This window comes from Lonchura striata, chromosome 17, assembly GCF_046129695.1.
Source record: "Lonchura striata isolate bLonStr1 chromosome 17, bLonStr1.mat, whole genome shotgun sequence".
Taxonomy (NCBI): domain Eukaryota; kingdom Metazoa; phylum Chordata; class Aves; order Passeriformes; family Estrildidae; genus Lonchura; species Lonchura striata.
In genome coordinates, this window is record NC_134619.1 from 3741647 (window position 1) to 3768309 (window position 26663).

The 26663-nt window shown below is 46.5% G+C and overlaps 4 protein-coding genes across 6 annotated transcripts; 2 read left to right on the plus strand and 2 right to left on the minus strand.

Annotated features, from left to right (window-relative positions):
* Positions 1 to 1011: 1011 nt before the first annotated feature.
* NELFCD (negative elongation factor complex member C/D) lies at positions 1012 to 9508 on the plus strand. The gene is made up of 15 exons (XM_021553612.2): positions 1012 to 1118; positions 1470 to 1585; positions 1740 to 1849; positions 2674 to 2783; positions 3097 to 3204; positions 3758 to 3910; positions 4617 to 4747; positions 5227 to 5392; positions 6021 to 6155; positions 6561 to 6700; positions 6885 to 6999; positions 7300 to 7395; positions 7594 to 7734; positions 8056 to 8185; positions 8573 to 9508. Exons 1-15 carry the CDS (start codon positions 1053 to 1055, stop codon positions 8605 to 8607), a joined length of 1752 nt encoding a protein of 583 aa, XP_021409287.1. The 5' UTR covers positions 1012 to 1052; the 3' UTR covers positions 8608 to 9508.
* A 728-nt stretch (positions 9509 to 10236) lies between these two features.
* Positions 10237 to 16040, minus strand: CTSZ (cathepsin Z). 2 transcript variants are annotated; one of them, XM_031506557.2, is made up of 6 exons: positions 15883 to 16040; positions 14503 to 14666; positions 12726 to 12905; positions 11993 to 12143; positions 11633 to 11795; positions 10237 to 11178 (listed from the first exon to the last, which is right to left on the minus strand). In XM_031506557.2, exons 1-6 carry the CDS (start codon positions 16011 to 16013, stop codon positions 11065 to 11067), a joined length of 903 nt encoding a protein of 300 aa, XP_031362417.1. In that variant the 5' UTR covers positions 16014 to 16040; the 3' UTR covers positions 10237 to 11064. The 2 variants fall into 2 exon arrangements, with proteins under 2 accessions (XP_031362417.1, XP_021409289.1); XM_021553614.2 differs by having other exon boundaries at positions 15829 to 16040.
* A 161-nt stretch (positions 16041 to 16201) lies between these two features.
* On the plus strand, positions 16202 to 22808 carry TUBB1 (tubulin beta 1 class VI). Of its 2 annotated transcripts, none has more exons than XM_077786982.1 (4): positions 16202 to 16347; positions 20972 to 21080; positions 21209 to 21319; positions 21440 to 22808. In XM_077786982.1, the coding sequence occupies exons 3-4, from the start codon at positions 21259 to 21261 to the stop codon at positions 22516 to 22518; spliced, it is 1140 nt and encodes a 379-aa protein (XP_077643108.1). In that variant the 5' UTR covers positions 16202 to 16347; positions 20972 to 21080; positions 21209 to 21258; the 3' UTR covers positions 22519 to 22808. The 2 variants fall into 2 exon arrangements, with proteins under 2 accessions (XP_077643108.1, XP_021409286.2); XM_021553611.3 differs by lacking the exon at positions 16202 to 16347 and adding an exon at positions 19351 to 19491.
* Positions 22809 to 24155: 1347 nt separating this feature from the next.
* On the minus strand, positions 24156 to 25392 carry ATP5F1E (ATP synthase F1 subunit epsilon). The gene is made up of 3 exons (XM_021553610.2): positions 25265 to 25392; positions 25001 to 25127; positions 24156 to 24388 (listed from the first exon to the last, which is right to left on the minus strand). The coding sequence occupies exons 1-2, from the start codon at positions 25294 to 25296 to the stop codon at positions 25004 to 25006; spliced, it is 156 nt and encodes a 51-aa protein (XP_021409285.1). The 5' UTR covers positions 25297 to 25392; the 3' UTR covers positions 24156 to 24388; positions 25001 to 25003.
* Positions 25393 to 26663: the final 1271 nt, after the last annotated feature.

The following is a 26663-nucleotide window of genomic DNA, read 5'->3' on the forward strand; positions in this document are numbered from 1 at the left end:
ACACAACCCTCGGAGAACACATTGCTTGGATAACACATCACTTGGATAACACAACCCTTGAAGAACACATCGCTCAGAGAATAAAAACTTTGGAGAACACAACCCTTGGAGAACACAACCCCTGGGAGAACACATCCCTAAGAGAATAAAACCCTTGGAGAACACAACCTTTGGAGAACACAACCCCTGGAGAACATATCCCTCAGAGAATAAAACCCTTGGAGAACACAACCTTTGGAGAGCACATCCCTCGGAGAACACATCCCTCAGAGAAGCCACCCCTTGGAACAACGCATCCCTTTTTTCCCTCTTCCCTTGCAATTCCCGTGCGGTTGCTGCTGCGCTGGGAGGCTCCGCAGGGCAGTTTGAGTTCACATTTACACTGGCTCCTTTCCCCTCAGAGCCGGGACGCCATGCCCCGCCGTACCGTCGCCCCTCAGAGCCGCGCCTCCATACCGTACCGCCGCCCCTCACAGCCGCCCCTCAGAGCCGTGCCTCACAGCCATGCCTCCATGCCGTGCCACCGCCCCTCAGAGCCGCCCCTCACAGCCGTGCCTCCATACCGTACCGCCGCCCCTCACAGCCGTGCCTCCATACCGTGCCGCCGCCCCTCACAGCCGTGCCTCCATGCCGTGCCGCCGCCCCTCAGAGCCGCCCCTCACAGCCGTGCCTCCATACCGTGCCGCCGCCCCTCACAGCCGTGCCTCCATGCCGTGCCGCCGCCCCTCAGAGCCGCCCCTCACAGCCGTGCCTCCATACCGTGCCGCCGCCCCTCACAGCCGTGCCTCCATGCCGTGCCGCCGCCCCTCAGAGCCGTGCCTCCATGCCGTGCCGCCGCCCCTCAGAGCCGTGCCGCCGCCCCTCACAGCCGCGCCTCCATGCCGTGCCGCTGCCCCTCAGAGCCGCCCCTCACAGCCGTACCTCCATACCGTACCGCCGCCCCTCACAGCCGCGCCTCCATGCCGTGCCGCCTCCCCTCGGAGCCGCCCCGCCGTGCCGCCGCCCCGCGCCGCCGCCATTGCGGCGCCCCGCCCGTTCCGGCGCGGGCGGACATGGAGGACGCCGATTACTTCGAGGGCAGCGCGGCCGAGTGGGGCAGCGAGGCGGACGGGGGCGCGGTGAGCCCGGGGGAGCGGGGCGAGGGATGGCCGCAGCCCCAGGCGTGTCCCGGGGCAAGCCCCGGGCACAGATCCGAGCGTTCCCCTGGCTCCGGAGCATCCTCCGGGAGCGTCCCGGGGCTGCGGGCTGAGGCGGCAGCGCCGCGTGTGTGAGGGCCGGGGCCGCGCCGGGCCCGGGATAAACCCTGCGGGTTTTTGTGCCTTCTCCCTTATTAATCGCTGTTTGTCGGGGTGCAGGTCGCTTGCGGTGCTGAGCCGAGGTGTGTGTGCTGCTGTGGGCAAAAACAGCCTGAAGTGGGAGTGTGGGGGGAGACGGGACAGGGAGGCTGACCTGACTGTGCTTGTGAGCAGCAAGATGATGAGGATGGGGAGGGAGAAGATGATGCCGAAGTGCAGCAGGAGTGCCTGAAGAAATTTTCAACACCTGATTATATAATGGAACCGTCTATCTTTAACACGTTAAAGAGGTGAGTGTGATTTGATGTGTGTTATAGGTGTCACTTCGTATAGAAACATATGCAAATCTATAAATGGTGCTGTTGTTTTCCCTTTAAATTTACACTTCTATTGAATTTTGGGTTTAATATGACTCAAATAGTCCTTTTGTAATCCTTTTATCAGATATTTCCAAGCAGGAGGGTCTCCAGAGAATGTAATTCAGCTTCTCTCTGAAAACTACACTGCAGTGGCACAGACTGTCAATTTGCTGGCAGAGTGGCTCATTCAGACAGGTATGATACAAGATACAGAGTATTTTGGGTCTATTTTCTGTCAGAAATGTCTGAATGTCTGGCAAATTTGATCATCCACAGGAAGTGGATTGTTATAAAGCCATCATCCAGTATGTGGCTAAATCCTTTATAATAATAGGTTTATTCCGCTTGGAGAATAATGAAGCAATATGTTGATGAAAGGCCAACAAACTATGTTATGAAAGGTTTTATAGTTGAAATAACTGCATAAATTATAGCTTCTTTTTAATTTTATTCAATGGGTAAGGGAGCTGTTATGTAGACAGTATAAGCAGAGTTTTTATCCTGTAATGGAATTAATTATGTAATCGTTATTACATTACCAGAATTATTATACTCTGATTTTAGAAATGTAGAACTACTCATTTTTACTTGTGTGTTATTTTTTATAATACTACCAAATCTACTGATAACCAATATTTAAAAGGATTAATTTTACTGTGTAGTAACATGGCTTTGTGCCCCAGCCCTGGTGATCCCTTTTTTGGTTAAGACACCCCCTGCATTTTGCTGTTACACCAGTAAGAGTCCTGGGGATGACTGGCAATGTTTTTTGTGTGTCTAATGAGGAAAGAGGAAGGTTGTGACCTGCCTGAGATCTTAAACAGTTCAGCATTTAGGAAAAAGAGGTGGAAAATCTGTAAATCTGTATAAGCGTGGCTCAGTAGTAGAACTGATGGCTCTCATCTCTGTGCTGATAAATTTTGGAGTAATTTCTGTTCTCACTGTAAAATGTGGGATGTCGCTGCTGTGTTCCACTGTACCACACTGCATGTGCCAAGTGTTTTGTTCCTTCTGTGCAGGTGTTGAGCCAATGCAAGTTCAGGAGACTGTGGAGAACCACTTGAAGAGCTTACTGATCAAGCACTTTGACCCTCGGAAAGCAGATTCCATCTTTACAGAGGAAGGAGAGGTGTGCATGCAATCCCTGTTGCTGTCCCTACAGAGAATCCTTCCTAGATGCCTTCATCTGATGGAATGGTGAAGGGAAGGGAAATTGAATCTTCAAAGCTCTTTAGCTGGTTTCAGACAACCAGCTCTGTCTCACTGGAGTCCTCAGAGGTTTAGAGAACTGGGAAATTTGGAATACATCCCCATTAGTTGTTCTACAGTAATAAAGCTCTGTAGAACAACTCACTGGACTGCTGAGAGGTAAAAGCCTTGCTTTTTATGATCTTGACAACAAAACATTCTTAAATTTCTCTCTGTTGCTCTGTTCTTTTCAGACTCCAGCCTGGCTTGAGCAAATGATAGCACATACCACGTGGAGAGATCTTTTTTACAAATTGGCAGAAGCCCATCCTGATTGTTTAATGCTTAATTTTACTGTGAAGGTACTACACTTAAGTCTAATGAGTAAGAATATCCATAGATAGCTAATTGTTCTGGCATCAATTATTAGGTGTTGCCTTGCTTGTATCTTTTATGTATTCCTGCTAATACTAATTAGTAAAAAGACTCCTTGGTGGGAGGACTTGTGCTACAGGTGGAGTAAGTGTAATTTCCCAGTTTGAAGTACTGCTTTTTCATTTTTTGTTGAGGTTGTTGGGGTTTTTCTCTTTTTTTTTCTTGTTTGTTTGTTTTCCTGTGATCTCTCAAAATTCTGTATTTCTGGTGCAGTGGAATGTCTCAGACAGTTTTGTATGTTGCTGTGATAAGAAAAGAATGTTATATTTTGGTGTGCTCTGCTACATTTTTTATTATTGTGCTTTATTTTTGCTACCTCTTTATTGGTTTCCTTTTCTGTAAACCACAATGTAAATGTGAATTCCAGTCAGTGTGTGCAGAGGTGAAACTTAGATTGTCTGTGTTCTTCTAGATTTGTTAGGATATCAGAAATAGAAATGCAAATAACACAAGATTTCTGTGATGTTTTTATTTTTATAGCTTATATCTGATGCTGGGTATCAAGGGGAAATAACCAGTGTTTCAACAGCATGTCAGCAACTAGAAGTATTTTCCAGAGTCCTGCGTACATCTCTGGCAACAATTTTAGATGGGGGAGAGGAAAACCTTGAGAAAAACCTCCCTGAGTTTGCTGTAAGTTTGGTTTTTTTCCCCCTTTTTATGTGGAAAAAGAATTGTTCTGCTTTCCAATTAGGAGATAGAGATCAGTGTAGGATTGTAGCCAATTTTGATGTCCTATAAAAGCTTATGAAGAAAAGGTACATCTGAGTTAAAACCCAAAAATTGATGCTTTTTGGTCATTCTGTGACCAAGAATTCTTTGGGTTGCTTATGTGACACTTCTTACATTTATTAAATGGATTGTAAAAAGTTGGGGGTAGAACTGTTGTCTTTCACATGTACTGCAAGATCTAAAGATCAGTATTGTCAGTCCTCGGGCAAATGAAAATAATTCTCTTACTGTCCACATCAGTGTGAAAGTTGCCATCTGAATCAACCCAGCATTTCAGTATCATGAAACAGCACAATGATTTTCAGCTGGCTTTGAACTTCTCTTAGTGTTCAAATACTGGGAAAAAGTGCTGAGCATAAAAGTAGAATAGATTTTCCTCTCCGTTTTGGAATTTGAGAAATGAAGTTTCTCAATTCAGAAATTTCTTTTTGTGTGGTGTCAGTGCTTTTTTGTATTTTCCTCTTGGCTTTTGGGGTTTTGGCTTTGTTATTTAGTTGTTTGTGCTTTGGTGTTTTTTCCCCCCGTTTGCTCTCACGGCAGTGTAATCACAGAAAGGCACTGGGATGTTTTCTTGCTGTCTGGTGAGCTTTGTGCTGTGCTTTCACAGAAGATGGTGTGCCATGGAGAACACACTTACCTCTTTGCTCAGTCCATGATGTCCATCCTGGCCCAGGAGGAGCAGGGCGGCTCCGCCGTCCGACGCATCGCGCAGGAGGTTCAGCGCTACGCCCACGAGAAGTGAGTGGCAGCTGTGGGACCAGGGAGATGGAACTCACAGTCAGATTTTGATACTTTAGAAATATGGTCTGTAACTGATTCCTTTTTTTTCCCTTTTTCTTACAAAAGTAAACTGTAAACTCTGCTGGCTTTTGCTCGTTCTTCATCACCTTTCACCAGCAAAAGGAGAATCTTGAGCTGCAACAGAGCAGTTCTTGTAGCGGGTCTTTAAGTTGTGGAACAGCAGAAAAGTTCAGTGTCCTGTACCAGAGAGACCTGAAACTGGAAAAGCAAAGACTTGAAGTTTCTGTCTATTAAGAAATATCTATTTTTATTTTTCTGTTAACATTTTGGAAATAAACAAGGCAAGCACGGGCCTAATTCTGTAGTTACCCTAAGGCATTGCATCCCATAGAATATCCCTGTTGTCTCAGCGAGACTTCATCTGAAATGTCTGAATTAAGAAAACAAATCACTGTGTGTGTTTGCTCTTCCTGCAGAGGCCATGATGCCAGTCAGATCACCTTAGCACTGGGCACTGCAGCCTCCTACCCCCGAGCCTGCCAGGCTCTGGGGGCAATGCTGTCCAAAGGAGCTCTGAATCCAGCAGATATCACTGTGCTCTTCAAAATGTTTACAAGTATGGACCCACCTCCGGTAGAACTGGTCAGTATTCACCTGTTTGTAACCTCTGAAACTTATTTCTGTTACAGAAGCACTCAGAAATGGCGTGCCTTGTGCTTAGTGTTGTATGGACACAAAAATTAAATTAGCATTCACTTGTCCCTCTGTTATTTTAAGCAATGTCTAAAAGTGAAACTGATGCATTCTGGTTTGCATCAGCTTTGTGGTACTTCTCTTGGGGTTTTTTAATCATTCCAAGTTGTGTTTTTACATATAACTAAACTAAAAAACATTTCCATAGGAAATTAAAATGGCAAGGAATTAATTCTTTAAACAAACAAAATGAAATTCAAGAAAAAAGAATCTGTGCCCACTTTAGCAGTTTGTTATAAGCAAGCCTGAATTATACATTTCACATTTCTCACTGCATTGTTCTTGTTTTGGTATGAAAAGGCAAGATTTTGATACTTTAGAAATCTGGTCTGTAACTGATTCCTTTTTTTTCCCCTTTTTTCTTTTAAAAGTCTGTATCTGCAGAAAACTGTTTAATGTACTATTAAAGGAAAATGTGTTATATTGTTCTATACAAGGTTTATCAAATGCAGAAACTCCATTCTGAGTCATTTCTCCTGAGTCTCAGGCTCTGATAAAATGTTCTTTCTCTTCACAGATTCGAGTGCCTGCATTTTTGGACCTCTTCATGCAGTCCTTGTTTAAACCAGGTGCTAAGATCAACCAGGATCACAAGCATAAATATATCCACATACTAGCATATGCAGCTAGTGTTGTAGAGATGTGGAAAAAGGTAATGTTTACTTCTGTGAATAATATTATTTTTTACCTGCAGCAGCCTGCCTGTGCAGAAGAAAATGTATGGTTGTGAACCATATGGTTGCAAGAATCATCAGTTTAAAATAAAACATTCAGCTTAGTTTACTTATTTTAATATTAAATGCTTCTGCCTTCAACTGTGGTGATTAAAAAGTGTAGATCCTGATGATCAAACAAAAGTCTGAGTGCACTGAGAATTAAATAAAGCAAACATCCTTGTACTCCATCTCACTCATAATTAATTCTTCTGAAATTGCATGCGAGTCTGAATTTTGAGACACAGGTTGCAATCCTAGGCTTATTGCAGGTTAAGCTCCTTTCCTTAAATAACCAAAGACATCTGCAACTTTTGCATTCCAACTTTGCAATAATTTTGCAGAACAAGAGAGTCAGCATCAACAAGGATGAACTCAAGTCGACCTCAAAAGCCATTGAGACTGTTCACAATCTGTGTTGCAATGAGAACAAAGGGGCATCAGAGCTGGTTGCAGAACTGAGCACTCTCTATCAGTGCATCAGGTGAGCAGAGGCTGGGAGTCTCTCATGACTCACAAATCCTGTCTTTCACACACAACTTGTCCACCTTGGGTGGCAGAACATGCTTTTCTGTGCCACTGGAAAATGATGGCAGATTATTTCAGGTTCCTGATAAAACTTCCATTTGCTTTTCATGCTGCTGTGCTAAAGCAATGTCTCTCTGTAGGTTCCCAGTGGTGGCTATGGGTGTGTTGAAGTGGGTGGACTGGACAGTGTCAGAGCCACGGTACTTCCAGCTGCAGACAGATCACACCCCAGTTCACCTGGCACTGCTGGATGAGGTAAGAGTGTCTGGAAAACTGTGCTGGGGAGCAAGAATGGTTCTGGTTCTTGTGTAACACTGAATGCCTGTCATTTGCAGCAAGGCAGTAACTATGCAGAGATGAATCTATTCAGAGTAAATTATTTTATTTTGTCAGCTCAGCATTTACGCCAGGAAAACTTGGGCATCATAGAAATGATGGAATGCTTTTCTAAATGAATTTCTGTCTGGCACTGAACATCAATGCAGAATTGCCTGCGTTGTGCATTGTGCTTTAAATTGCAGTTCTGAGGATCTCACTTTGCTGTATTGTTTGCAGATCAGTACCTGCCATCAGCTGCTTCATCCCCAAGTTCTGCAACTTCTTGTCAAGCTCTTTGAAACAGAACATTCTCAGCTGGATGTGATGGAGCAGGTGATACTCAGAGGATTCAGTGCTTTCTGTTACTTCACATCAGTCACTCTTACCCAGTTCAACAGCACAGTTAATTTAGAAGCGCACGGTTAATTTAGAAGTGCTGAAAATGTAGCATAGCAGATACTGAATGAATAAAAATTGCACACTTTGAGAGCAAGTTCTAAAGTGTTGGTTCTTCCCTCCCTTCCCCATCAGCTGGAGCTGAAGAAGACTCTGCTGGACAGGATGGTTCACTCGCTGAGCCGAGGGTACGTCCTGCCTGTCGTCAGCTACATCCGCAAATGCCTGGAGAAGCTGGACACGGACATCTCACTCATCAGATACTTTGTGACAGAGGTCAGCAGCAAAAACTGTTTTCTGAAGTCTAGAGATCAGGTTTAAAATCAGCTCCATGTGTTTTGGATATTCAGAAATCCTTCAAGTTCAGGTCAGATTCTGAGCAGTGTCTCAGTGATGTGACTTGGTCCTACTGATCCTGACTTCTGGAAGTAACAAGGTACTCAGTAGAGCACCTTGAGAATACCTAATTACTTGCACTTGAGACCTCTGGTTCTCCATCCAACTACTTGTATGCTTCCAAGACTGGTATATGAATTAAATTTTGTCCCTCCTCCCCCTGTAAGTGCAAGAATGATCAGTTTTTGTTTGCTGTTTCAGGTGCTCGATGTGATTGCTCCTCCGTATACCTCAGACTTTGTACAGCTTTTTCTTCCAATCTTGGAGAATGAAAGTATTGCAGGCACTATAAAAACAGAAGGTGAACATGATCCTGTCACGGAGTTCATAGGTAAGTCACATTTATTCCTTGCATACCTGCTTCAATTTGTGTCTGTTACAGCTAGCAAATGTTTAAGAGGAAGATTGCTGAATATAGGAATGCCTGCCAGCTATTTTGACAGACAACTTCCCTTTTAGGGGCCTGTATTTAGCAATTTTCCTGTGACCAAGAATCTGTGTGTAGTAGTGAGGAAAGTGAACATAAATACTGCTTTTTGGGAACTATCACTGCAGCAAGGAAGGGAAGTTGTTTGTCATAATACCTAAACTAGAAAAATCTGTCTGGACCCTAAAAGCCTAATTGTTTATATAATGCAGAAATCCATATGCAAATATATAAATCAGAATCATAGTAATGTACTGAACTGTGTCTTTTTTTTTTTCCTCTCTTTTTAAGCTCATTGCAAATCTAACTTTATTATGATGAACTAAGCAGTGGAAAACATCAAGAATGCAGCCAGAGCTCATGATCACTGCTTTGCCATGCTCTCCACCAGTGAGGTTCTGTAAATGGGCAAAAAAAACCCAACAAAACCAACGAACTTAAAACAAGGAGGAAAAGGCTAAAGGGCATTTGCTTGACTTGCATGGTGACCTCAGAATTCTTACCAGAGGAGTGATTGTGTTTCGTATCAGAGGACTTAATGTCATTTGGAAAATGGAATGATACCAAAAAGGTCTTTCTGTTGTTACACGAATCAGGATGTTCTCTTGTTACACAATGTTCTGAAGAGGATGGATAGCAAGAAACAGATTTATTTGAAGGAATTATTTTGGTTACTTGCAGAATTTGTCACTGATTCTTTGTGTAAGAAGCAAAATATGAAGAACGGGTAAGGTAATTCCTACCAAAAACACTTTGCAGATAGTTCTCTGAAAAGGTCTTGAATGCTCTATGCTTTCATGTTGCAGTTGTGAAAAATAGGAATTTGTGGGATTTGCTCTGTGCCTGCAGCACAGCTCTAATGTCTGTTCCTCCCCTTTGCATTGTATTAAGAATTCTAAATATGAATGAAAACAAAAAATGTGTTTTGTGTAACACAAGAGGAATTGCGACAACCAAGGTTAGTTTTGTATTAAGAGAGGAATTCTGTGTGAGTGTGTTACCTTTCAGAATCTATTTTTTGCTAAATAGATGGATCAGATGTTACTGGTAAGTTTAATTACCATGTAATTACTGTCCCAAAATATGAAACGTGTGCCGAAATTTCATTAGTGCTTGTGTGGCTTTGTTTTTATACTGATCTCTACTCTGTCCTGGCTGATGCCAAACTGTGGCAGAACACCCAACAATATAATTTTACTTTTAAATAAAGGTGTTGGTTCTTTTCCAGAGATGTCTTTCAGTTTCATAAGATGACTCGTTCTCTCTGCTCATTGGGCTAGATTCCTCTTTACACTCCTCACTTTTAAACAAACTGTAATTCTCTTGAACAAACAAGCAGATTTTGCTTTTCCAAGCACATCTGTTTTCTGAAGAACCTGCTTTCTAAAAGACACATCTAACTGGATGTAAATATAAAATGGAAATCACCTGAAAAGGTCAAAAGTTGCTTCTGTAGAGGCCATTTTGAACTTCCTTGCTTATCTTTGAAGATTTATATTATTCCAGCTAACTCACAATTTAAAATTTGTATGAAACCTAGTTTTTGTAGTTTAAGTAAACTGTAGAATTAACAACAGAAATTATTCACCTTATAGAAGATCAGTTTAGGATACAGCCCTGTACAAGCTCTTGGTGATAATCAAGAGCAGTTTGCTCTGTGTGCACTGCAGCTTTACCAGCAGTTTAGTTTAAACAAGGTTTATTTTTATTTTCCTGTGTTCTGCTTGGTGTCACTTCCTCTAAACAGTTCCTCTGTAGATGATTTTTGACTTGTTAAACCCTTTGTGCTGTCACATGATCCTTTTCATACCCAGTTGTTGTCTGAACCAGCATCATTGCTGTATGAACTTGTCCATCAGACCTTTCAGAAGAAAAAGACCAGTGAAAGCAGCAAGATCCAGGTAAAGAAAACCAAACACCTCTGTTAATAACCTCTTATAATAAATACCCAGTCATGTAAGAGAAAAAGTCTGTTTATTAAATCAGTTAGCAAGGTCAGGTAGTAAATCTGATATGGCACTGATTTGTCATATTAGTGAGGAATTCTGGGTTATGGCAATCTTCTCTTTAGGAGAAAAAGGGCACAATCACATGTTAAGAAATTTGAGCAAAAACAAGACTAATGAAGTAAGAAGTGTTTAGACTGTCTTTTGGTTAAAGTAATTCCCATTATATCATTTTGGTGGATAAAAGCAACTTCATTATTTAAGAATTCCAACACTACTGTTTCACCAGGAGGTCAAGAAAAACAGGGTTGCGTATTATTTTTAATCTACCATGTCCAGAGTTATCATGGCTTTTGCATCATTGCAGCATATTTGGTCAGTACTGTCACAGAACTTAAAAGAAGCTCTAGACCCAAATATTGAGTATATTTTCCAGTACACCTACATGATTTGTATTTAAAAAAATAGATATTTACACGTACATGTTCTGTGATTCAGTCATTGTGATTTTAATACTGTGCATCAAGGTAGACAACTTCTTCATGGGTGATTTACTTCAAGATGTAAATAAAATTAAGGCAGTTCTGTATTTTTTAAAGGTACTGTGTGTGGCATCTGGGCTAATTTTGCAGAACTGCCTGACGGTGTTGAACTGTGAAGGGGTCTTAGGCTATTATTCTTTAAACAAGAGGAGGTTGTGCTGGGAAGCTTCCAAACACTGACTTTTCTTCTGGAACCATAAGGAAGCTCAGAAATCCCTTATCTCTAGCAACCCATAAAGTGGTCGAGTAGTACCCAAACACAAAGCACCTAAACACAAAGCTGTACCATGTAGAATCAAGGCAGTATAGGATCTCCATATGTACAGTCCTCTTCAATAGCCAGATTGTAGTCTGCTCCTCTTCCACCCTTATAGGCACTGGTCACAATCCTCAGCCACCCTCTTTCACCCTGTAAAGGATTTAATTTGCATTGTAAATTAGGAAACACAACTGTAGAAATTGTGTGTTGGTGAGTCTGTTCTGTCTGCCAAAGATGAGCGATTTAAATGAACTGAGGAACTCAAGCTGAAGTGTAACCCTGGAGTCATGAGCAACCTGCTTTGGTGAATTGACATCCCATTCATCCAGTCCAGGTATATGACTGGATTTTTACCTACAACTAACAGCAATTTACAGTTACCCATAACAGAAGCTGCACGTCCTTGAAAGGTAGAATCTGGGATAGAGCTGACATTACTCAAATAACTTTGACCAAATATCCTTGTCTTCAGATTGGCTGGGTGTCATTTTTAAATTGGTAGTCTAGTTCAAAGAAAGTTCCAGTTTTATATCCATGGGCTGTACTTTTGCAAGTGACAAACCCCATGCTCCAAAGTCAAAAGTGTGTTCCCATGTCTCCTTACCCAGGGCTCGCCCCAGGAGTTACGAACTATCCAATATTCTGTCCCATTTTCCACTCCCCAGCCAGCCACAGAGACGATGTGATTCACTGTAGGTGTGGGGTTGTACTCTGTGTACAGTCCCCCTGTGTAGGCATCCAGCTTTTCAGTAGCCATTATGCCACAGCTGCAAGAAAACAGAGAAAGTTTCATACAAGGGGATCAGGGCAGAGGCCTGGCTAAAAGCCAACTGGTTTTCTTGTATCTTGAGTTCTGATCTCAGTTTATATACAAATTAAATAAAGTCTGCATGTTAGTGCAGAGCTGCTGACACGTGCTAGAGTGAAAACGTACACTGAGTTTCATGTATCTTTTTTTTTTTACCTAATTGGTCCATTAGTGTAGATTTCTGCCATCATTTTTTCTCTTCCACTGACAGACCCATAGTCAGCAACTTTCCAGAGAGTGTAGTTCTTGATCACGTGGCATTCTCCAAAAGTGACACAAGTTCCACACTGGTTGAACTTCTTACACTCTGTAAAACAGAGGCGAGATTACCACTGGAGGTAATCTGCAGGAAGGTATTTTTCTTCAAGTGAAGTGACTGTAGGACACTGAGCTTTTATAATTTAATTGAGGCAGATACTAATAACTTCAGAGTAATTATTAATACATATTCTCTCTGGTGAAATAAATTATTTTCTGGAAACCACATTTAAAGTCCCTATTACCACCACTTATTGTTCTTACTTCACAGGCATAAATACTTTGTTGAGGACATCGAAAACCATTCCAGTCATACATGACCAAAGGTTAAATTCCTCTTTTGTTCAGCTTGAGGTGACACTTGTACATATTTCAGTACATTAGAGATTGTGTGTCACAGATTTGAGAGATTAAGTTAAAACCATTCAGCTGTGCAAACTTGCCTGAGCATGATTTAGTGCTACACTGTCTGTGTGGAGCAGACAGTGTAGCCACGTAAATAAAACCTGTTCTGTCAGCCAAACAGCAGGAGCCAGTACTCTAAAAACACAAAACATTTTTTTTTTTTTTTAATACACTTAGATCTGCTAAACCTGGGAAGAAATCCTACAGCAAAGCAGAGGCATCCTACTTTGATCCTTGGCTTGGTAGTTGTTGCAGGTCTCGTCGGGGATGCCGTGGTCGTGGGCGTACATCCAGACCCGGGAGTGGTCCCCGCCCTCGCAGGAGCCGGCGTCAGCGCAGTCGATGACGTTCTGCACAGACAGGTAGGCAGAGGGCCAAGCACCTTTCCTCTTGATGTTGATTCGGTCTGTAAGGATAAGAAACTGGGGTTTGTTGCTGGAATACGTGGGTGGCTACACATTGTAACTGGTTTTGAAACTGTCTCCTCTTCATTGAGGCCGTCACTGGCTGCAGACGGCAGCACTTGTGGTTGGAAAAGCCTCTGCTGTCTGCAGTGAGAACACAGCGTGACCTAATTCAAACCAGAGGCTGACTTATTATTGTGGGTTTCCATTAGGAGGGTTTTTTCCATTAAAAACTCAGCAAAAACTCGGAGATGAGTAAGATCTGTCTAAAGCCTTGAAGAGCCCTAGTCCTCTTTTAATTCAAGCTGCAGCTTCTGAAAACTTCTAGATCTGTTTCCTGACTTTGACAGCAAAGAGTTTTCAAATACACATCATAAAAACAGCTCTGAGCAGCATCTTTCGGAGGAGTAGAGATTTATGTAGAAGCCCATGGATAAACATAAGCCCATGGAGTTCAGGCTGCTGGCTCTGTGAGCCAGTCTCAATACAGGAGAAAGCTTTCAGAGTTATCTCATTGCTGTTACATCAGCATCTCACTGTTTTCCTGCCATCTCAGACAGGCACCACCACCCTGCTGCCTTCTTTTGTCAGAAACAAGCAGCTTACTTGGCGGAAAAGCTTCCTGACAAGTATTTATAAACTGCTTTTGTGCATTAACAGTCTTAACTGTTGCAACTGTAGTACTTGAAATCCTATTAGGACCAACAACATTCAATAAACTTGACAGAACAGGGAGCTATCATCCCAGCCTAATCTTCCTGCAAGTTGCTGTATTTTACCTATCCCAGTACTTCAACCCATCCTGGCAGGTGTCATACATGTCCACATCCTTGTATGCTGCATGATTCCTGCTGTCTGCTCACACATGCTCTATCTTCCCCCTTCTCCCCAGTTTCCTGTTTCTCCTTCACAGGTAATTTCCCTACAGCCTCCCTGTGCAAGTGGTGCTTCTCCAGCACATAACTGTTGCATGCAAATCATGCATTCTCTCTAGAGCCACTACTTCTCCATCTCTAGCAAACCACTACTTCCTCCTGACTGAGAAAAAGGCTGAAATCAGACTTACTTATGTGTCTGCTGTGGTGGTAAGTTCTTGGAATGATAGGGCTCCTGTAGCAAATAGCCCATAAGAGGCATCTTTCATTTCCTCAGTGACAGCATGGCTGCAGTGAGGTGCCAGAAAGGGGAAGGAGACCTTACAACACTTTTGCATCTGCTGCTGCCATCACCACACCTCTGAGTAGAGGGCAGAAACCCCAGCTCTTACTCCAGGACCTAAAGAGCAGTTTGGGAGGAGCTATGGCCACATTCCTTCTGCAAACAGGTTTTTAACCACACACCAGCATTCCCGCCTTGCTGCCTTTGGATAAGGTGGAGACAGCTTCACTCTGATTGCATTTTGTATTGAAACCAACTTTCCCTGTCTTCACCTTGGGCATTCCCACTGTTCTGGTGTATTCACGGACATCTCAGTCTAGTCACTGCAATGATTTAGCACCTTTATACCAACTGCCAGTAACCTGAAGCTAAACTTCCTTTGCTTCCTGAGAACTCCCGATTCCAGCGGGGAGCCAGCCCAGCAGGTGAGCCTGAGGGTACCTGCCAAGGCGCTGGTGCTGCCGTGGGCCCAGCAGGACCCGCAGTACTGGGGGATGTGCTGGTTCCGAGTGGTGCTGGCGTAATTCACCCCGTTGACGTTCCGCCAGTCCCAGCTCTGCGGCAGCGCCGACACGTCCAGGTACTCGTGCGGCCGGGGGTAGGTCCTGGGAGGGGACGGGACGAGGAGGTAGGGCCGGCATCCCCCGAGCACGACGGGTGGGCATTTAAAAAAAAAAAAAAAACCAAAAAAAACCCCAAAAAATCACAGAAAGCAGGGATGTCACAGAGTTTCTTAGCGAGCTCGCCAGGGGCCGGAGGGGTCACGTGACCGCGGCGTGACCGGTCCGGCACCGAGAGCTCGTGACCGCCCCCCCCCTCCCCAGACCCGGAGCGGCCCCGGCACCCCGAACCCCCATCCGGCATCCCGAACCCCCACCCCGGCACCCCGAACCCCCACCCCGGCACCCCGAACCCCCATCCGGCATCCCGAACCGCCCCGGCACCCCGAACCCCCATCCCGGCATCCCGAACCCCCATCCCGGCACCCCGAACCCCCATCCGGCACCCCGAACCCCCACCCCGGCATCCCGAACCCCCATCCCGGCACCCCGAACCGCCCCGGCACCCCGAACCCCCATCCCGGACACACCGAACCCCCACCCCGGGCATCCCGAACTCCCATCCCGGGCACCCCGAACCCCCACCCCGGCACCCCTAACCCCCATCCGGCACCCCGAACCGCCCCGGCACCCCGAACTCCCATCCCGGGCACCCCGAACCCCCACCCCGGCACCCCGAACCCCCATCCCGGCACCCCGAACCCCCACCCCGGCATCCCGAACCCCCATCCCGGCACCCCGAACCGCCCCGGCACCCCGAACCCCCATCCCGGGCACCCCGAACCCCCCCGGCATCCCGAACCCCCCCGGCATCCCGAACCCCCATCCGGCACCCCGAACCCCCATCCCGGGCACCCCGAACCCCCATCCCGGCACCCCGAACCCCCACCCCGGCACCCCGAACCCCCCCGGGCACCCCGAACCGCCCCGGCACCCCGAACCCCCATCCCGGGCACACCGAACCCCCATCCCGGGCACACCGAACCCCCATCCCCGGCATCCCGAACCCCCCCGGCATCCCGAGCTCCCACCCCGGGCACCCCGAACCCCCCCGGCACCCCGAACCCCCACCCCGGGCACCCCGAACCGCCCCGGGCACCCCGAACCCCCCCGGCACCCCGAACCCCCACCCCGGGCACCCCGAACCCCCACCCCGGCACCCCGAACCCCCACCCCGGCACCCCGAACCCCCCGAGCCCGGCCGTGCCTGCCCAGCCCTGCCCCGCCGCCGGCGGGCCGAGCGCTCCGGGGCCGGGCTGACCTGAGGCCGGGCGCCCTGCGCGGGGCCGGGCGGTAGCAGCTCTGCCCGGCCCTGAAGTGGAGCCCGGCGCGGGCGGGCGGGCAGAGGCCGCCGCAGAGCAGCAGGAGCGCGATGAGCAGCGGCGGGGCCATGCCGGCACCGCACAGCTCCCGGGAGGCGGAGGGCGGAGGGGAGGAGCGGGGGACGGGCGGGGCCGGGCCGCGCTCACCTGGGACCAGGGGACGAGGGGACAGCCCGCGGCTCCCTCGGCACCGCCCCTGGGTGGCTGCGGATCGCCTGGGGACGGGGAACAAACTCAGATCCCGCCTTCCCAGCCCCCAGTGCCGTTTCCAGCTCAACAATTTGGTCACATGCGTCGTGAGAAGGGGACTTGTGCCTGGGACAGGCGCTCTTACAGGTTTCTTCGCCTTTGGCCAAACACCTCAGCGTTGTGCTAGACTGCGGCTGTGACTGGTTTTTTGTTTGGTGGGTTGTTTTTTTCCTAGTCCCCCAAATTCTGGATTTCTCAAGCCCTTTAATGCTACAATTAGCAAAGTGTGTCCATTTTCTAGGCTGCTCCTTATCCTTGAACATCTGAAGGTCTTTATTATTTGCTAGAAGATTTAGTCAGTAGGAAAAATAGTTTTCTAATTTTCCTGTAGAAGCTTCTAGTAACTGTGTGAATGGATTATCAGTCTCTTTTCCATACGTTAGGTAGAAGCTTTCATGTTTGATAAACTGGTTTAGTAAACCACAGGCAGTTCTTCCCTTCTAGCTTCTGTTCCTTAGCGTTCAGCACTTTTTGTAGAGGGCCTGAGGTTTTATTATTAACAACACATGAATAGAGAAACTGAGGCACAGAGAACCAATACACCAAAAGGAAGAGCAGAGCATGAATGAAGCCTGTGGATTAACTGCAGTGTTTTTTTTGTATCATTCTTAAGGGTGATTCAGCTGGCCCAGGTTAGTTAAGACTTGCATCAGCTTGTCTGGTAGCCATTCACAGATCTCTGTAAAATTATCTGATGGCCTGTAGCCAGGCTTATCTCAAACTGAATAGGCTTTCCTCTCAATCTTCTCTGCTACTCTGAAAAGCCATTAAAAAAGAGTATCCCAGAATGCCTCCTTGCACATGCATATTTACTGGGGATAGTGTTAAAAAAACCCCCAAAAATCAACCAAGAAAACAAAAACAACAGCAAAAAGCCCGGCAACCACAAAAGCCTGGCGTCTTTGTGGTCTCAGCCCAAGCCCATCAGCAGGCCTGTGGTATCTGGAAGCAGAGGGCAGCTTGATAATAAGCACTGTGGGACAGCTGCAATAGCTGTGCCCAGTGCCAGGCTGCTCCTAATCTCCCCAGTGCCAAAAGTGGCTGGAGCCGGCCCATCCAGCACAGCCCCTCTCTCCCCAGTGCCTCTCTGCTAATCTGCAGCTGCACATGTGCCCCGGCTGTGCTGGGAAGTGCCTCGGGCTGTGTACAAACCTGGGGCTTCCCTGGGCTGAGCAGAGACCGGTCTGCAAGTAAATCTACACAGAAGCAGCCCCTCCTGGGCCGGGTTTGGGATAAAATCAGACTTAGAGGTTCACGGAAAGGCAGATGGGAAGGAGAGGGAAAAGAAACCTGAGCCCACATCTTCTTCACAAAGAATCTCAGCTACCTGGTGTCATGTGCCAGAATTTTTAAGGCTCTATAAGGAAGTGCTTCAGAGGAGGCACATGATTCTAGGGAGCTATTTTCAGCAAGAGGAAAAACCCCTATTGAGTGGTTGCATATTTCTTTTACTTCCCTTTTCACCGTTTCCTTGTGAGATGTGCTCAGTGAATATATTTATTGCTGAAATTATTTTGTCAAATTTTCTGGACAGTGAATTAGCACCTTCAGCCTTTTCTTAAGCTGATTTTCTAATTTATATTAATTTATATTTTTTATAAATTAATATAAATGTATATTTTTATATTTTATTTATTTAGTATTTGATATTGACAATGTGGCAATGGAACAAAACATTCTGTGTGTCTTGCTGGGTAAACTGAATGGCTTAGAGAATACTTATCTTTTGGAAAATTTTTAAATGATTGTGTTTTAAGGAAACAAAATGAATTTACCTGCATTTAAAGTCTTCCTTTTATTGCTCCTTACTGAGTATGCTCATAGCATGGCAGAGGGTGATGGATGTTTGCTCTCTATTTTTTTACAATGCACTTCTGGTGCTGAGCTCTGTGTTAGGAGCAGGGTCTGTTCCTTCATTGGCTGGTGGGAGAAGTGGAAGTCATCAAGTGGAGGGGAAGCCTGGAACAAGCTGATTTTTCTTTAGGAACCATATGGAAGCTCAGAAATCCCTTATCTCTAGCAACCCATAAAGTGGTCGAGTAGTTACATTCAGTGAGTCAAGCCCTTCCACTGTCACCATTTTATGCTAAATAGTTTAAGGTGCTTTCCTATTTATAGTTCCTTTCCAAATCCTTAAAAGGAATGCTTACAAGGCAGTGACAGTCATTTGACGTGTCATGAAACTGCTCTAGGCTTCCAGAAGTCATTTTACCCTGGGTTTCTGCTGCTCGGTGATATTGGTCCTGGTTATCAGCAGCCAAACATGACTGTGCTGTATTTTGTTCTGCCTCACATCATTTCCTTTAGCACAGGGAGATGTTTCACTCAGTGAAGGTTACAGTTCACTTCAGAGAGCTTCAGTGAAACAGGTTTTTCATCTCTAGCAATTTCTGGGCAAGTTCTGAAGTACATCTGAGATATAAGAAATCAAGAAATATTAGAAATGCTGCATTTCTTAATGTCAGGGAATGAAGAGAGAGAGATGGAGAGAGAAAGAGCATCTGTGCAAGTTAGTCACAAGTTAGTTCAAGTTTTGACTAAAAATTATGGATTCCTGTAAGTATTTAAGGACCAGGCATCACTGAGAGAGTACATTGTTATTTTTTATGTTACAAAATATTTTTTTTTCCTTCTGCTTCATGCAGTCACATCAGGAATGATGCTTGTTAGTGAGCTGGAGTTTGCCTTGCAATGAAGTGCTTGTTGTGATTATAGGAGGCTACTGCTCACAAGTTGTTACCATTTTTATTATGGGTGTTGTCCTCTATGACTCACATGATGCTAAAATTTAAATTATGTGGCAGAAGCACATGTGCTTAATAAATTAAGATCACTCACTTTGGGCTATCATCTCTACATACGCACATATATATTTGTATATATATTACGTCTAATATAAAATAATGCAACACAAACAGACTATGCACACATATTCATGCACCACACTGCTGCACAGAGAACTGGGAAGGGCTGCATGTGACAATGCTGCTTTCCAAGCCACTCAGGGTGCACCTGTGCTGCTGTACCTGCACCCAGGCAGTGAAGAGGCCCTTGGCTGCTGGTGCAGTGCCTGGGGCTGGCTACTCCCCTGGCTGGCTGAGTGACAGTCCCTGGGGTATAAAAGGGCCCCTGGGCCAGGCTGTGCTGGGTGCAGCTGATAGAGCAGCAGGCTGAGGGCTTCTTCTGGGCAGCTGGGGAGCCTGGGCGAGGCTGTAGCCACCGACAGGTCTGAGTCACACAAAATGCGTGAAATCGTGCACCTGCAGATTGGCCAGTGTGGGAACCAAATCGGATCCAAGGTAAGGTCTCTTCTCAACACTCATTATTAGCAGAGGATCAGAGGTAGCAGGTCACACATCATCAATGGATGGGGATTTTTGGGAGGGACAATTTCCTTGTAACTCAGTGGTGGGAAGCATGGCATGTTAGCAGGGAACATGAGTATTTTGGTGTGAAAGGCAAAAGCTGGATTTGCTCCTCATGCAAAGTTAAATGTTCATTTGCAATAACCATAGCCCAGTGATTACAGGTGCACCAGAACATTCCTGTTGGGATTCCTGTTCTCAGGGGGAACTCACATACTCTGACAGATACTGGGGCAAGAGACAGAGCCAGTAATTCCAGGGCTGTGAAGTTGTGTTGCTGGTACTTTAGTTAAGCCATGCAACAGTTCTGCCTCAATTTATTCTTGTATATCACAGTATGATTATACAATGTTTTGGGTTGGAAGGGTCTTAAAGATCATATAAGATCATATTAATCAACAGCATAACCTGTGTTAACAGTGTAGAGTGACACCAAAATGTCACTGGCCTCCTGTAGACACAGGTGTCACTTGGAGTATTTTTGTGTAGCTCAAACACTGGCATGCTGTGACATAGGGAGATAGGGAGTAGTCACTATTGCTGACTTTCTGGGCTAGGAGTAAAATTGCCCCTCAATTACTATGCTGTGTCCATCTTTTTTTTTTTTTTTTTTTTTTCCAATTGATATGTCAGAAGTTGTGCAAAGAGTATCTATTTTGGGCTGGGAGGTCTTTTAAGACATGAGATAGTTTAGGGATTGTTCTGCTGTGTTCTTCCTCCCTTCTCCCACTCCTAACCTTGATTCCTTTTAATGGAATGTGAAGCATGGAACATGCACCTGTTGACAGTGGCGTATTTGTACACTCAAAATGGGACTGGATGCTAACTCAGGAAACCTTTAATATTAGAATAGCCTGGCCCTTACAGTGGGTGGGTGTGTCTGCATGAACACTGCTGTGGCTGCTGCCCAGATAAGAGCCCAGCACAAGAGCACATCCATATGAGTGTCAAGATAGGACATTTAGGACCAGCAGCTGTTTGTGGAAAGCCTTGCTCATGTACAAATTTGCCTGTGCCAGCTTTGTCATGCCATGGTCCCACTTGTGCATGACAGGACTCAAAGCAACTCTGCCTAATCTACACCCTCACAACATTTTTGTTAAGCTCATACTGAGAAGTAACTGTTATTTAATATTTTTAACTACCATCAATTTTCTTTTATTATAAAGAGAACAAATTGAGGGCCTCAACCTATTAGTGCATGGGTCATAGCTAAGCAGCATAAATGGTCTGCTAAACTTTTCCCTCAAATTTATTTGGGAGGGGTAGAGACGCATCCCTGTTCTGATCTGGTAAGTACATGGCAAAGCACCCCCTACTTCAGGCACAGTTCCCAGAGCTGGTGCTGAAAATAAGTAAATCATTCTCATAAATAAAATAAAAATAAATAAATCATACCTCTTTCCTTTTGCAGTTCTGGGAGGTTCTTGGTGAGGAACATGGGATTGACATCACTGGGAACTACCGTGGGGATTCACCACTGCAGCTGGAGAGAATTAACGTGTACTTCAATGAGGCTTATTGTAAGTGCTCAGTAAAATAAGTAATTTAAAAACCCACAAAAACCACTGTAGGTGGATTGGACTTTCTGGACTTACTGTTTCTTTGACCACTAGCAGTAATTATTTGCATTCATTTTGTTTTGTTCCAGCCCATAAATACGTGCCCCGTTCCATCCTGGTGGACTTGGAGCCTGGGACGATGGACAGTGTTCGGTCCAGCAGAATTGGACCCCTCTTTCGACCTGACAACTTTATCCATGGTATGTACAGCACATTGCCAGCAAACTGACTGCAGGCAACTGTCCCAAAACGGCCTTGGAAGTCCTTCAAAAATTCTCCAGTTAACTTTGTGGCTGTTCCTTCTGTAATTCTGTTCACAGGTAATTCAGGTGCTGGCAACAACTGGGCCAAGGGCCATTACACAGAAGGCGCTGAACTGATTGAAAATGTCATGGATGTGGTCAGGAACGAGTGTGAGAGCTGTGACTGCCTTCAGGGGTTCCAGCTCATCCATTCCCTTGGTGGTGGCACAGGCTCAGGCATGGGGACGCTCCTCATCAACAAGATCAGAGAGGAATATCCCGACAGGATCATGAACACCTTCAGTGTTGTGCCCTCGCCCAAGGTGTCCGACACCGTGGTGGAGCCGTACAACGCCATCCTCTCCATCCACCAGCTGATAGAGAACACAGATGAAACCTTCTGCATTGACAACGAAGCTCTGTATGATATATGCTTCAGGACATTAAAGCTCACCAATCCCACCTATGGGGACCTCAACCACTTGGTGTCCCTAACGATGAGCGGCGTCACCACTTCGCTGCGTTTCCCCGGCCAGCTGAACGCGGATCTACGGAAGCTGGCGGTGAATATGGTGCCCTTTCCTCGCCTGCACTTCTTCATGCCCGGCTTCGCCCCGCTGACAGCTCGGGGCAGCCAGCAGTACCGGGCCCTGACGGTGCCAGAGCTCACCCAGCAGATGTTCGATGCCCGGAACATGATGGCAGCCTGCGACCCCCGCCGCGGGCGCTACCTCACCGTCGCCTGCATCTTCAGGGGCAGAATGTCCACCAGGGAAGTGGACGAGCAGCTGCTCTCTATCCAGACCAAGAACAGCTCCTACTTTGTGGAGTGGATCCCTAACAATGTCAAAGTGGCCGTGTGTGACATCCCGCCGCAAGGGCTGAAGATGGCAGCCACGTTTATTGGCAATAACACGGCCATCCAGGAGCTCTTCATCAGGGTGTCCGAACAGTTCTCGGCCATGTTCAGAAGGAAAGCCTTTCTCCACTGGTACACGGGGGAAGGCATGGATGAGATGGAGTTTTCTGAAGCAGAAGGTAACACCAATGACCTCGTGTCTGAGTACCAACAGTACCAGGATGCCACTGCAGATGTGGAGGAATTTGAAGAGGTAGAAGTGGAAGCAGAAGCCAAGCCAGAAAAGGAAGCAGAGTAAAAAGTAACAAAACATTCTCTGAATGAGCCTGTTCACATTCACTAAAGACAAAATAAAAGCCATCATCTGCATACCCAAAATATCACTTTTCTTCAGAACTTTTTCTCTGCATCTGACCAAGTATATCTGGTATTACAACACAGTGTTTTTGAAATTAATGGCAGCTCTGCTTTACTGTCTTAAAGAACTGTTGAGCTCGAATCTCTCCCAGAACCGATCCACTATGAAGACACGTTATCTCATACCAGCCCCTCCTGTAAATGGATTCACTTTTAGAATATAATCATCAGATACTGAATGTATTATACAGCCACTGTGCTTGTGTATATAGACCAGGATCATAAGCAATAGCAAAACAGCTGTCAGCTCATCACATTTATTTATTCTCAGGTAAACACAATCCCTGCTGATTGTGAACTTGTTACTGTTTTAGGAACATGTGCACATCTCTGAAGCCTCCAAAGGCAGTGACTCTTATCATTCCATGGACTGATGTAGATCTGCAGAAACAACAGGGGGCAAATGACTGAATATGCACATTCTTATTTTATAAGTACTCTTAATTGTTCTATCACATTGCTGGCTTATATTATTGCAGAGCTTGTATTCATTATGGTGTGGTTTGTTTCTATATCTAACTACAGGTTCAGTTACATTAGCACACTAAGTTGTGACATCGTGTAAAAGTTTTGGTGTGGTATTTTTTTTCCTAGGTACTAACTACTGTAAATTTTTGTCCTAACATTCAGTACAACAAAAATGACATAGAATGGTTTGTAGTTTGTTAATATAAATTCCATGGCAGTCACTAAAACAAAATCTTATTTTGCCTTTGGTGACAAAAATTTCTTGACATCACAGCTGCCTACTTAATGTATTTATAATATTCTTTTAAATAAAGATTATATACCATTCTATGAAAGTTTTATACTTGAAACATTTGATAGACAAACCCCCATAGTTTATTCTTTCAAGAACTAACTTTGAATTAAATTAGTTATACTCTTATCTGAAAAGGTTTAACAAAGGTTGTTGTACTCTGAAAAAGGCAACCCCTCATGTTTGAGTTCAGTCTTGGTGAAGGAACCTGAAGCCAATTTTCCTGTGCAATGGGGCAATGTCATCCCTGCTGTGAGCCCACACAGATGACAGCAGCAGGAAAATGCAAAACCTTCCCCAAAACTACACAACCTGAAGAGCAGCTTTGCCTCCCAGCCAAGAGCAGCGTCCCCCTCCATTCCTGCTTCCCGGGGAACGTGTCCCTCTCCCTCTCCTCCCTGTCCTGACAAAGTGCAATGAGGATAAACAATTCAGACTCCTGTGTCTTCTTCCCCATCTTACATGACACCAGCTCTCCCAATTCCTGATTCACTGCTCAGTGTCTCAGGCTTGGAGATTAGATGTCCAGCAGCACATCCATGGCACAAATATCCTGCTTCCAGTTTTCAAAACTATATGCTATATTCTCTGCTAACAGAGCTTTTAGCCAGGATTTTTTCCAAAGTAATAATTTAAATGAAGTAGGCAGAAAAGTTTTAAACAACAATCAAATCTCTCACTCATTTATGTACCTGAAATATCAGCATGACACCCAAAAAGAGATTTGGCTTAAAAATAAAAAATGCTGCTACTGAATGTCCAGACTGTGCTAAAAGCAGTATTTTATTTTAACAGAACTGAAAAGTAAGTGTCTCTGCAGAACAGAAAATTTCAAGAGGAACTACACTTTCTGCACATTCAGAAATTACATTTATTTGCAAGTCAATTTACATACACAGGCAAGTTCTACAGTTCATGTGATGACATTACACTGCAACCTTGAGCTCGCCTACAGCTTTGCAGTTTGCTGTTATTCACCACAGATCAGCTCCTACAAGAGATTAAAAATACAAGTTATTTCATTCAAGAATTTGTACAAGGTACACTTTAAACAAAAGGTACTAGCATTTAATCTCAGATCAGGAATATAAGCTGTTCTATCCAGAACATAAAATATTTCAGCTGCTTGTAATGTGTAAAATGGCACAAACAAAGGTACAAGCAGCATCTGTCTCACAGAGAGCAGATAACACATACAACAAATTTGCTGAACAGGGGAAGGAGCAGTTCAGACAGGCTGTCTGCTGGCTTAGCAAGTCTGAGACATGTGAAAATCCAGAGAAACCTGTGAGCATCACTAGAGAGCCCCAGCTGTTCTGTGTAAGCCCGCGACAAGTGTGACCAAACCGCAAGCGGTTCAGTGCAGGGCTTGGCAGTGCATCTCAGCTCACTAATGAGATCAGGCTGTTTGCCATCCCACACGTAACCAGGTCACAAACACCTGCGGCACAGCAGCCGCAATGCCCTCCCTGCCATGCCTGGAAATGGAACCGATTATCTCCAGATATCGGGGATTAATGGGCTCCGCAGTTACTGATACCGCTAACGCCACTCCTGCACTACAGAGCTCCAACCACGCACCCAGCGCACCCCACCCACTTACATTTCACTCCTTTTTGGGTTTCACCGTTTTCACCGTGGCCACCGCTGCCCTCTCCGCCTCCGCTTTATACTGCGGCTTCATGGCGGCCCGCACAGCCTGGGCGCAGATCTGCGAGTACCGGATGTAGCTGCGGCCGGGGCGACAGAGGGCGGTGAGACCCGGGCCCGCCGCTAAAGCCGCCTCCCCCGCCCCACACCCGCGTTCCCCCGGCAGCGCTGTGACCCCTCAGAGCGGCGCTCCCTCACGGCGGGGCCGCGCCCGTACCTGAGCCCGGCCTGTCGCCAATACGCCACCATGGCTGCGGCTCCGCGGGGCAAGGTCAGCGCGCGCCGCCGGGGACGCGCCGGCCGGCCAATCAGCGCCCGGGAACCGCTCACGCGCGCCGCCGCTCGCGGGCGCGCGCCTCCGCCAGCGCCCAATCAGAGCGCTCCGTTCCGGGGCGCGGCTCCCGCCCTTTCCGCCTGACGCGCCCCGGGGCTCGCCCCGCCCCTTCCCCTCGGCCCGGGCGGCCCCGCGGCCGTGAGGGGCGGTAGGGGGCTCATGGCGGCACCACCGGGCTCCTCCCGGCGGCACCACCGGTCCCCTCCCGGCGGCGCCACCGGGCTCCTCCCGGCGGCGCCACCGGGCTCCTCATGGCGGCGCCGGGCTGAGGGCGGGCTGAGGGCGTGCCCTTCCCGGGCTGAGGGCGCGCCCTTCCCGGGCTGAGCAGCGTGCCCTTCCCGGGCTGAGGGCGCGCCCTTCCCGGGCTGAGCAGCGTGCCCTTCCCGGGCTGAGGGCGCGCCCTTCCCGGGCTGAGCAGCGTACCCTTCCCGGGCTGAGAGCGTGCCCTTCCCGGGATGAGGGCGTGCCCCTTTCGGGCTGAGGGCGTGCCCTTCCCGGGCTGAGCAGCGTGCCCTTCCCGGGCTGAGCTGCGTGCCCTTCCCGGGATGAGAGCGCGCCCTTCCCGGGCTGAGCAGCGTGTCCTTCCCGGGCTGAGCAGCGTGCCCTTCCCGGGCTGAGCTGCGTGCCCTTCCCGGGATGAGAGCGCGCCCTTCCCGGGCTGAGCTGCGTGCCCTTCCCGGGATGAGGGCGCGCCCTTCCCGGGATGAGACGGTCCCGCTCGGCCTGAGCCCCGCCGGCGCTTCCTGTCTCTCAAAACCACGCGAGTCTGTTCAGTGGTTCAGTGCTGGTAATTTGCCGGAAATGCACTAGATGTCAGTTGCCTAAAGAACGTAAGTTGAAGGCCAAGTTTGCCGTGAGGCTCATGGCTAGATGTAGAGCACTTGTGTTAGTTACATATTAACTCCTTCCTCGGTGATCCTGTTGTGATCTGAGGATCCGAGCAAGTGGTTAAATGAGTGTCTTTTGCACCTAAATCTGTTCTTACCCCTCTGTGCCATCACTTCTTGAAAACAAAACAGTTTTACAAGCATGTGGAGCCAGTGATTTTTTTTAAAACAGACTTTGTTTTGATCTGTGTGTGGCCAAGCTGTGACAGTTCTGTCCCATCGGACACAGTGCCTTGTCATGGGTTTCCTTTGGATGTTGATAAAAACACCTGAAATTCAATAATTTCCTCTAAACAAATCCATAAAAGACAACAGTAAACTAGAAGCTGTCTACACAAAGAAAAAAATAGTCAATTTCCCAGATATAATAACCAAAAAACTACTAGAAAGTTCAA

Bases quoted from the DNA above. Each gene is read 5' to 3' on its own strand.
- NELFCD (XM_021553612.2), top strand. From the start codon at position 1,053: ATGGAGGACGCCGATTACTTCGAGGGCAGCGCGGCCGAGTGGGGCAGC. The intron at 1,119-1,469 runs GTGAGCCCGGGG...GCTTGTGAGCAG, and splicing joins GCGAGGCGGACGGGGGCGCG to CAAGATGATGAGGATGGGGA. The intron at 4,748-5,226 runs GTGAGTGGCAGC...CTCTTCCTGCAG, and splicing joins CAGCGCTACGCCCACGAGAA to AGGCCATGATGCCAGTCAGA.
- TUBB1 (XM_021553611.3), top strand. From the start codon at position 19,435: ATGCGTGAAATCGTGCACCTGCAGATTGGCCAGTGTGGGAACCAAATC. The intron at 19,492-20,971 runs GTAAGGTCTCTT...TTCCTTTTGCAG, and splicing joins GGAACCAAATCGGATCCAAG to TTCTGGGAGGTTCTTGGTGA. The intron at 21,320-21,439 runs GTATGTACAGCA...TTCTGTTCACAG, and splicing joins ACCTGACAACTTTATCCATG to GTAATTCAGGTGCTGGCAAC.
- CTSZ (XM_021553614.2), bottom strand. From the start codon at position 16,013: ATGGCCCCGCCGCTGCTCATCGCGCTCCTGCTGCTCTGCGGCGGCCTC. The intron at 12,144-12,725 runs GTAGGATGCCTC...TCTGTTTTACAG, and splicing joins CTACCAAGCCAAGGATCAAA to AGTGTAAGAAGTTCAACCAG. The intron at 11,179-11,632 runs GTAAGGAGACAT...AATCCTTTACAG, and splicing joins ACTCCTGGGGCGAGCCCTGG to GGTGAAAGAGGGTGGCTGAG.
- ATP5F1E (XM_021553610.2), bottom strand. From the start codon at position 25,296: ATGGTGGCGTATTGGCGACAGGCCGGGCTCAG. The intron at 25,128-25,264 runs GTACGGGCGCGG...CCCCGGCCGCAG, and splicing joins TGGCGACAGGCCGGGCTCAG to CTACATCCGGTACTCGCAGA.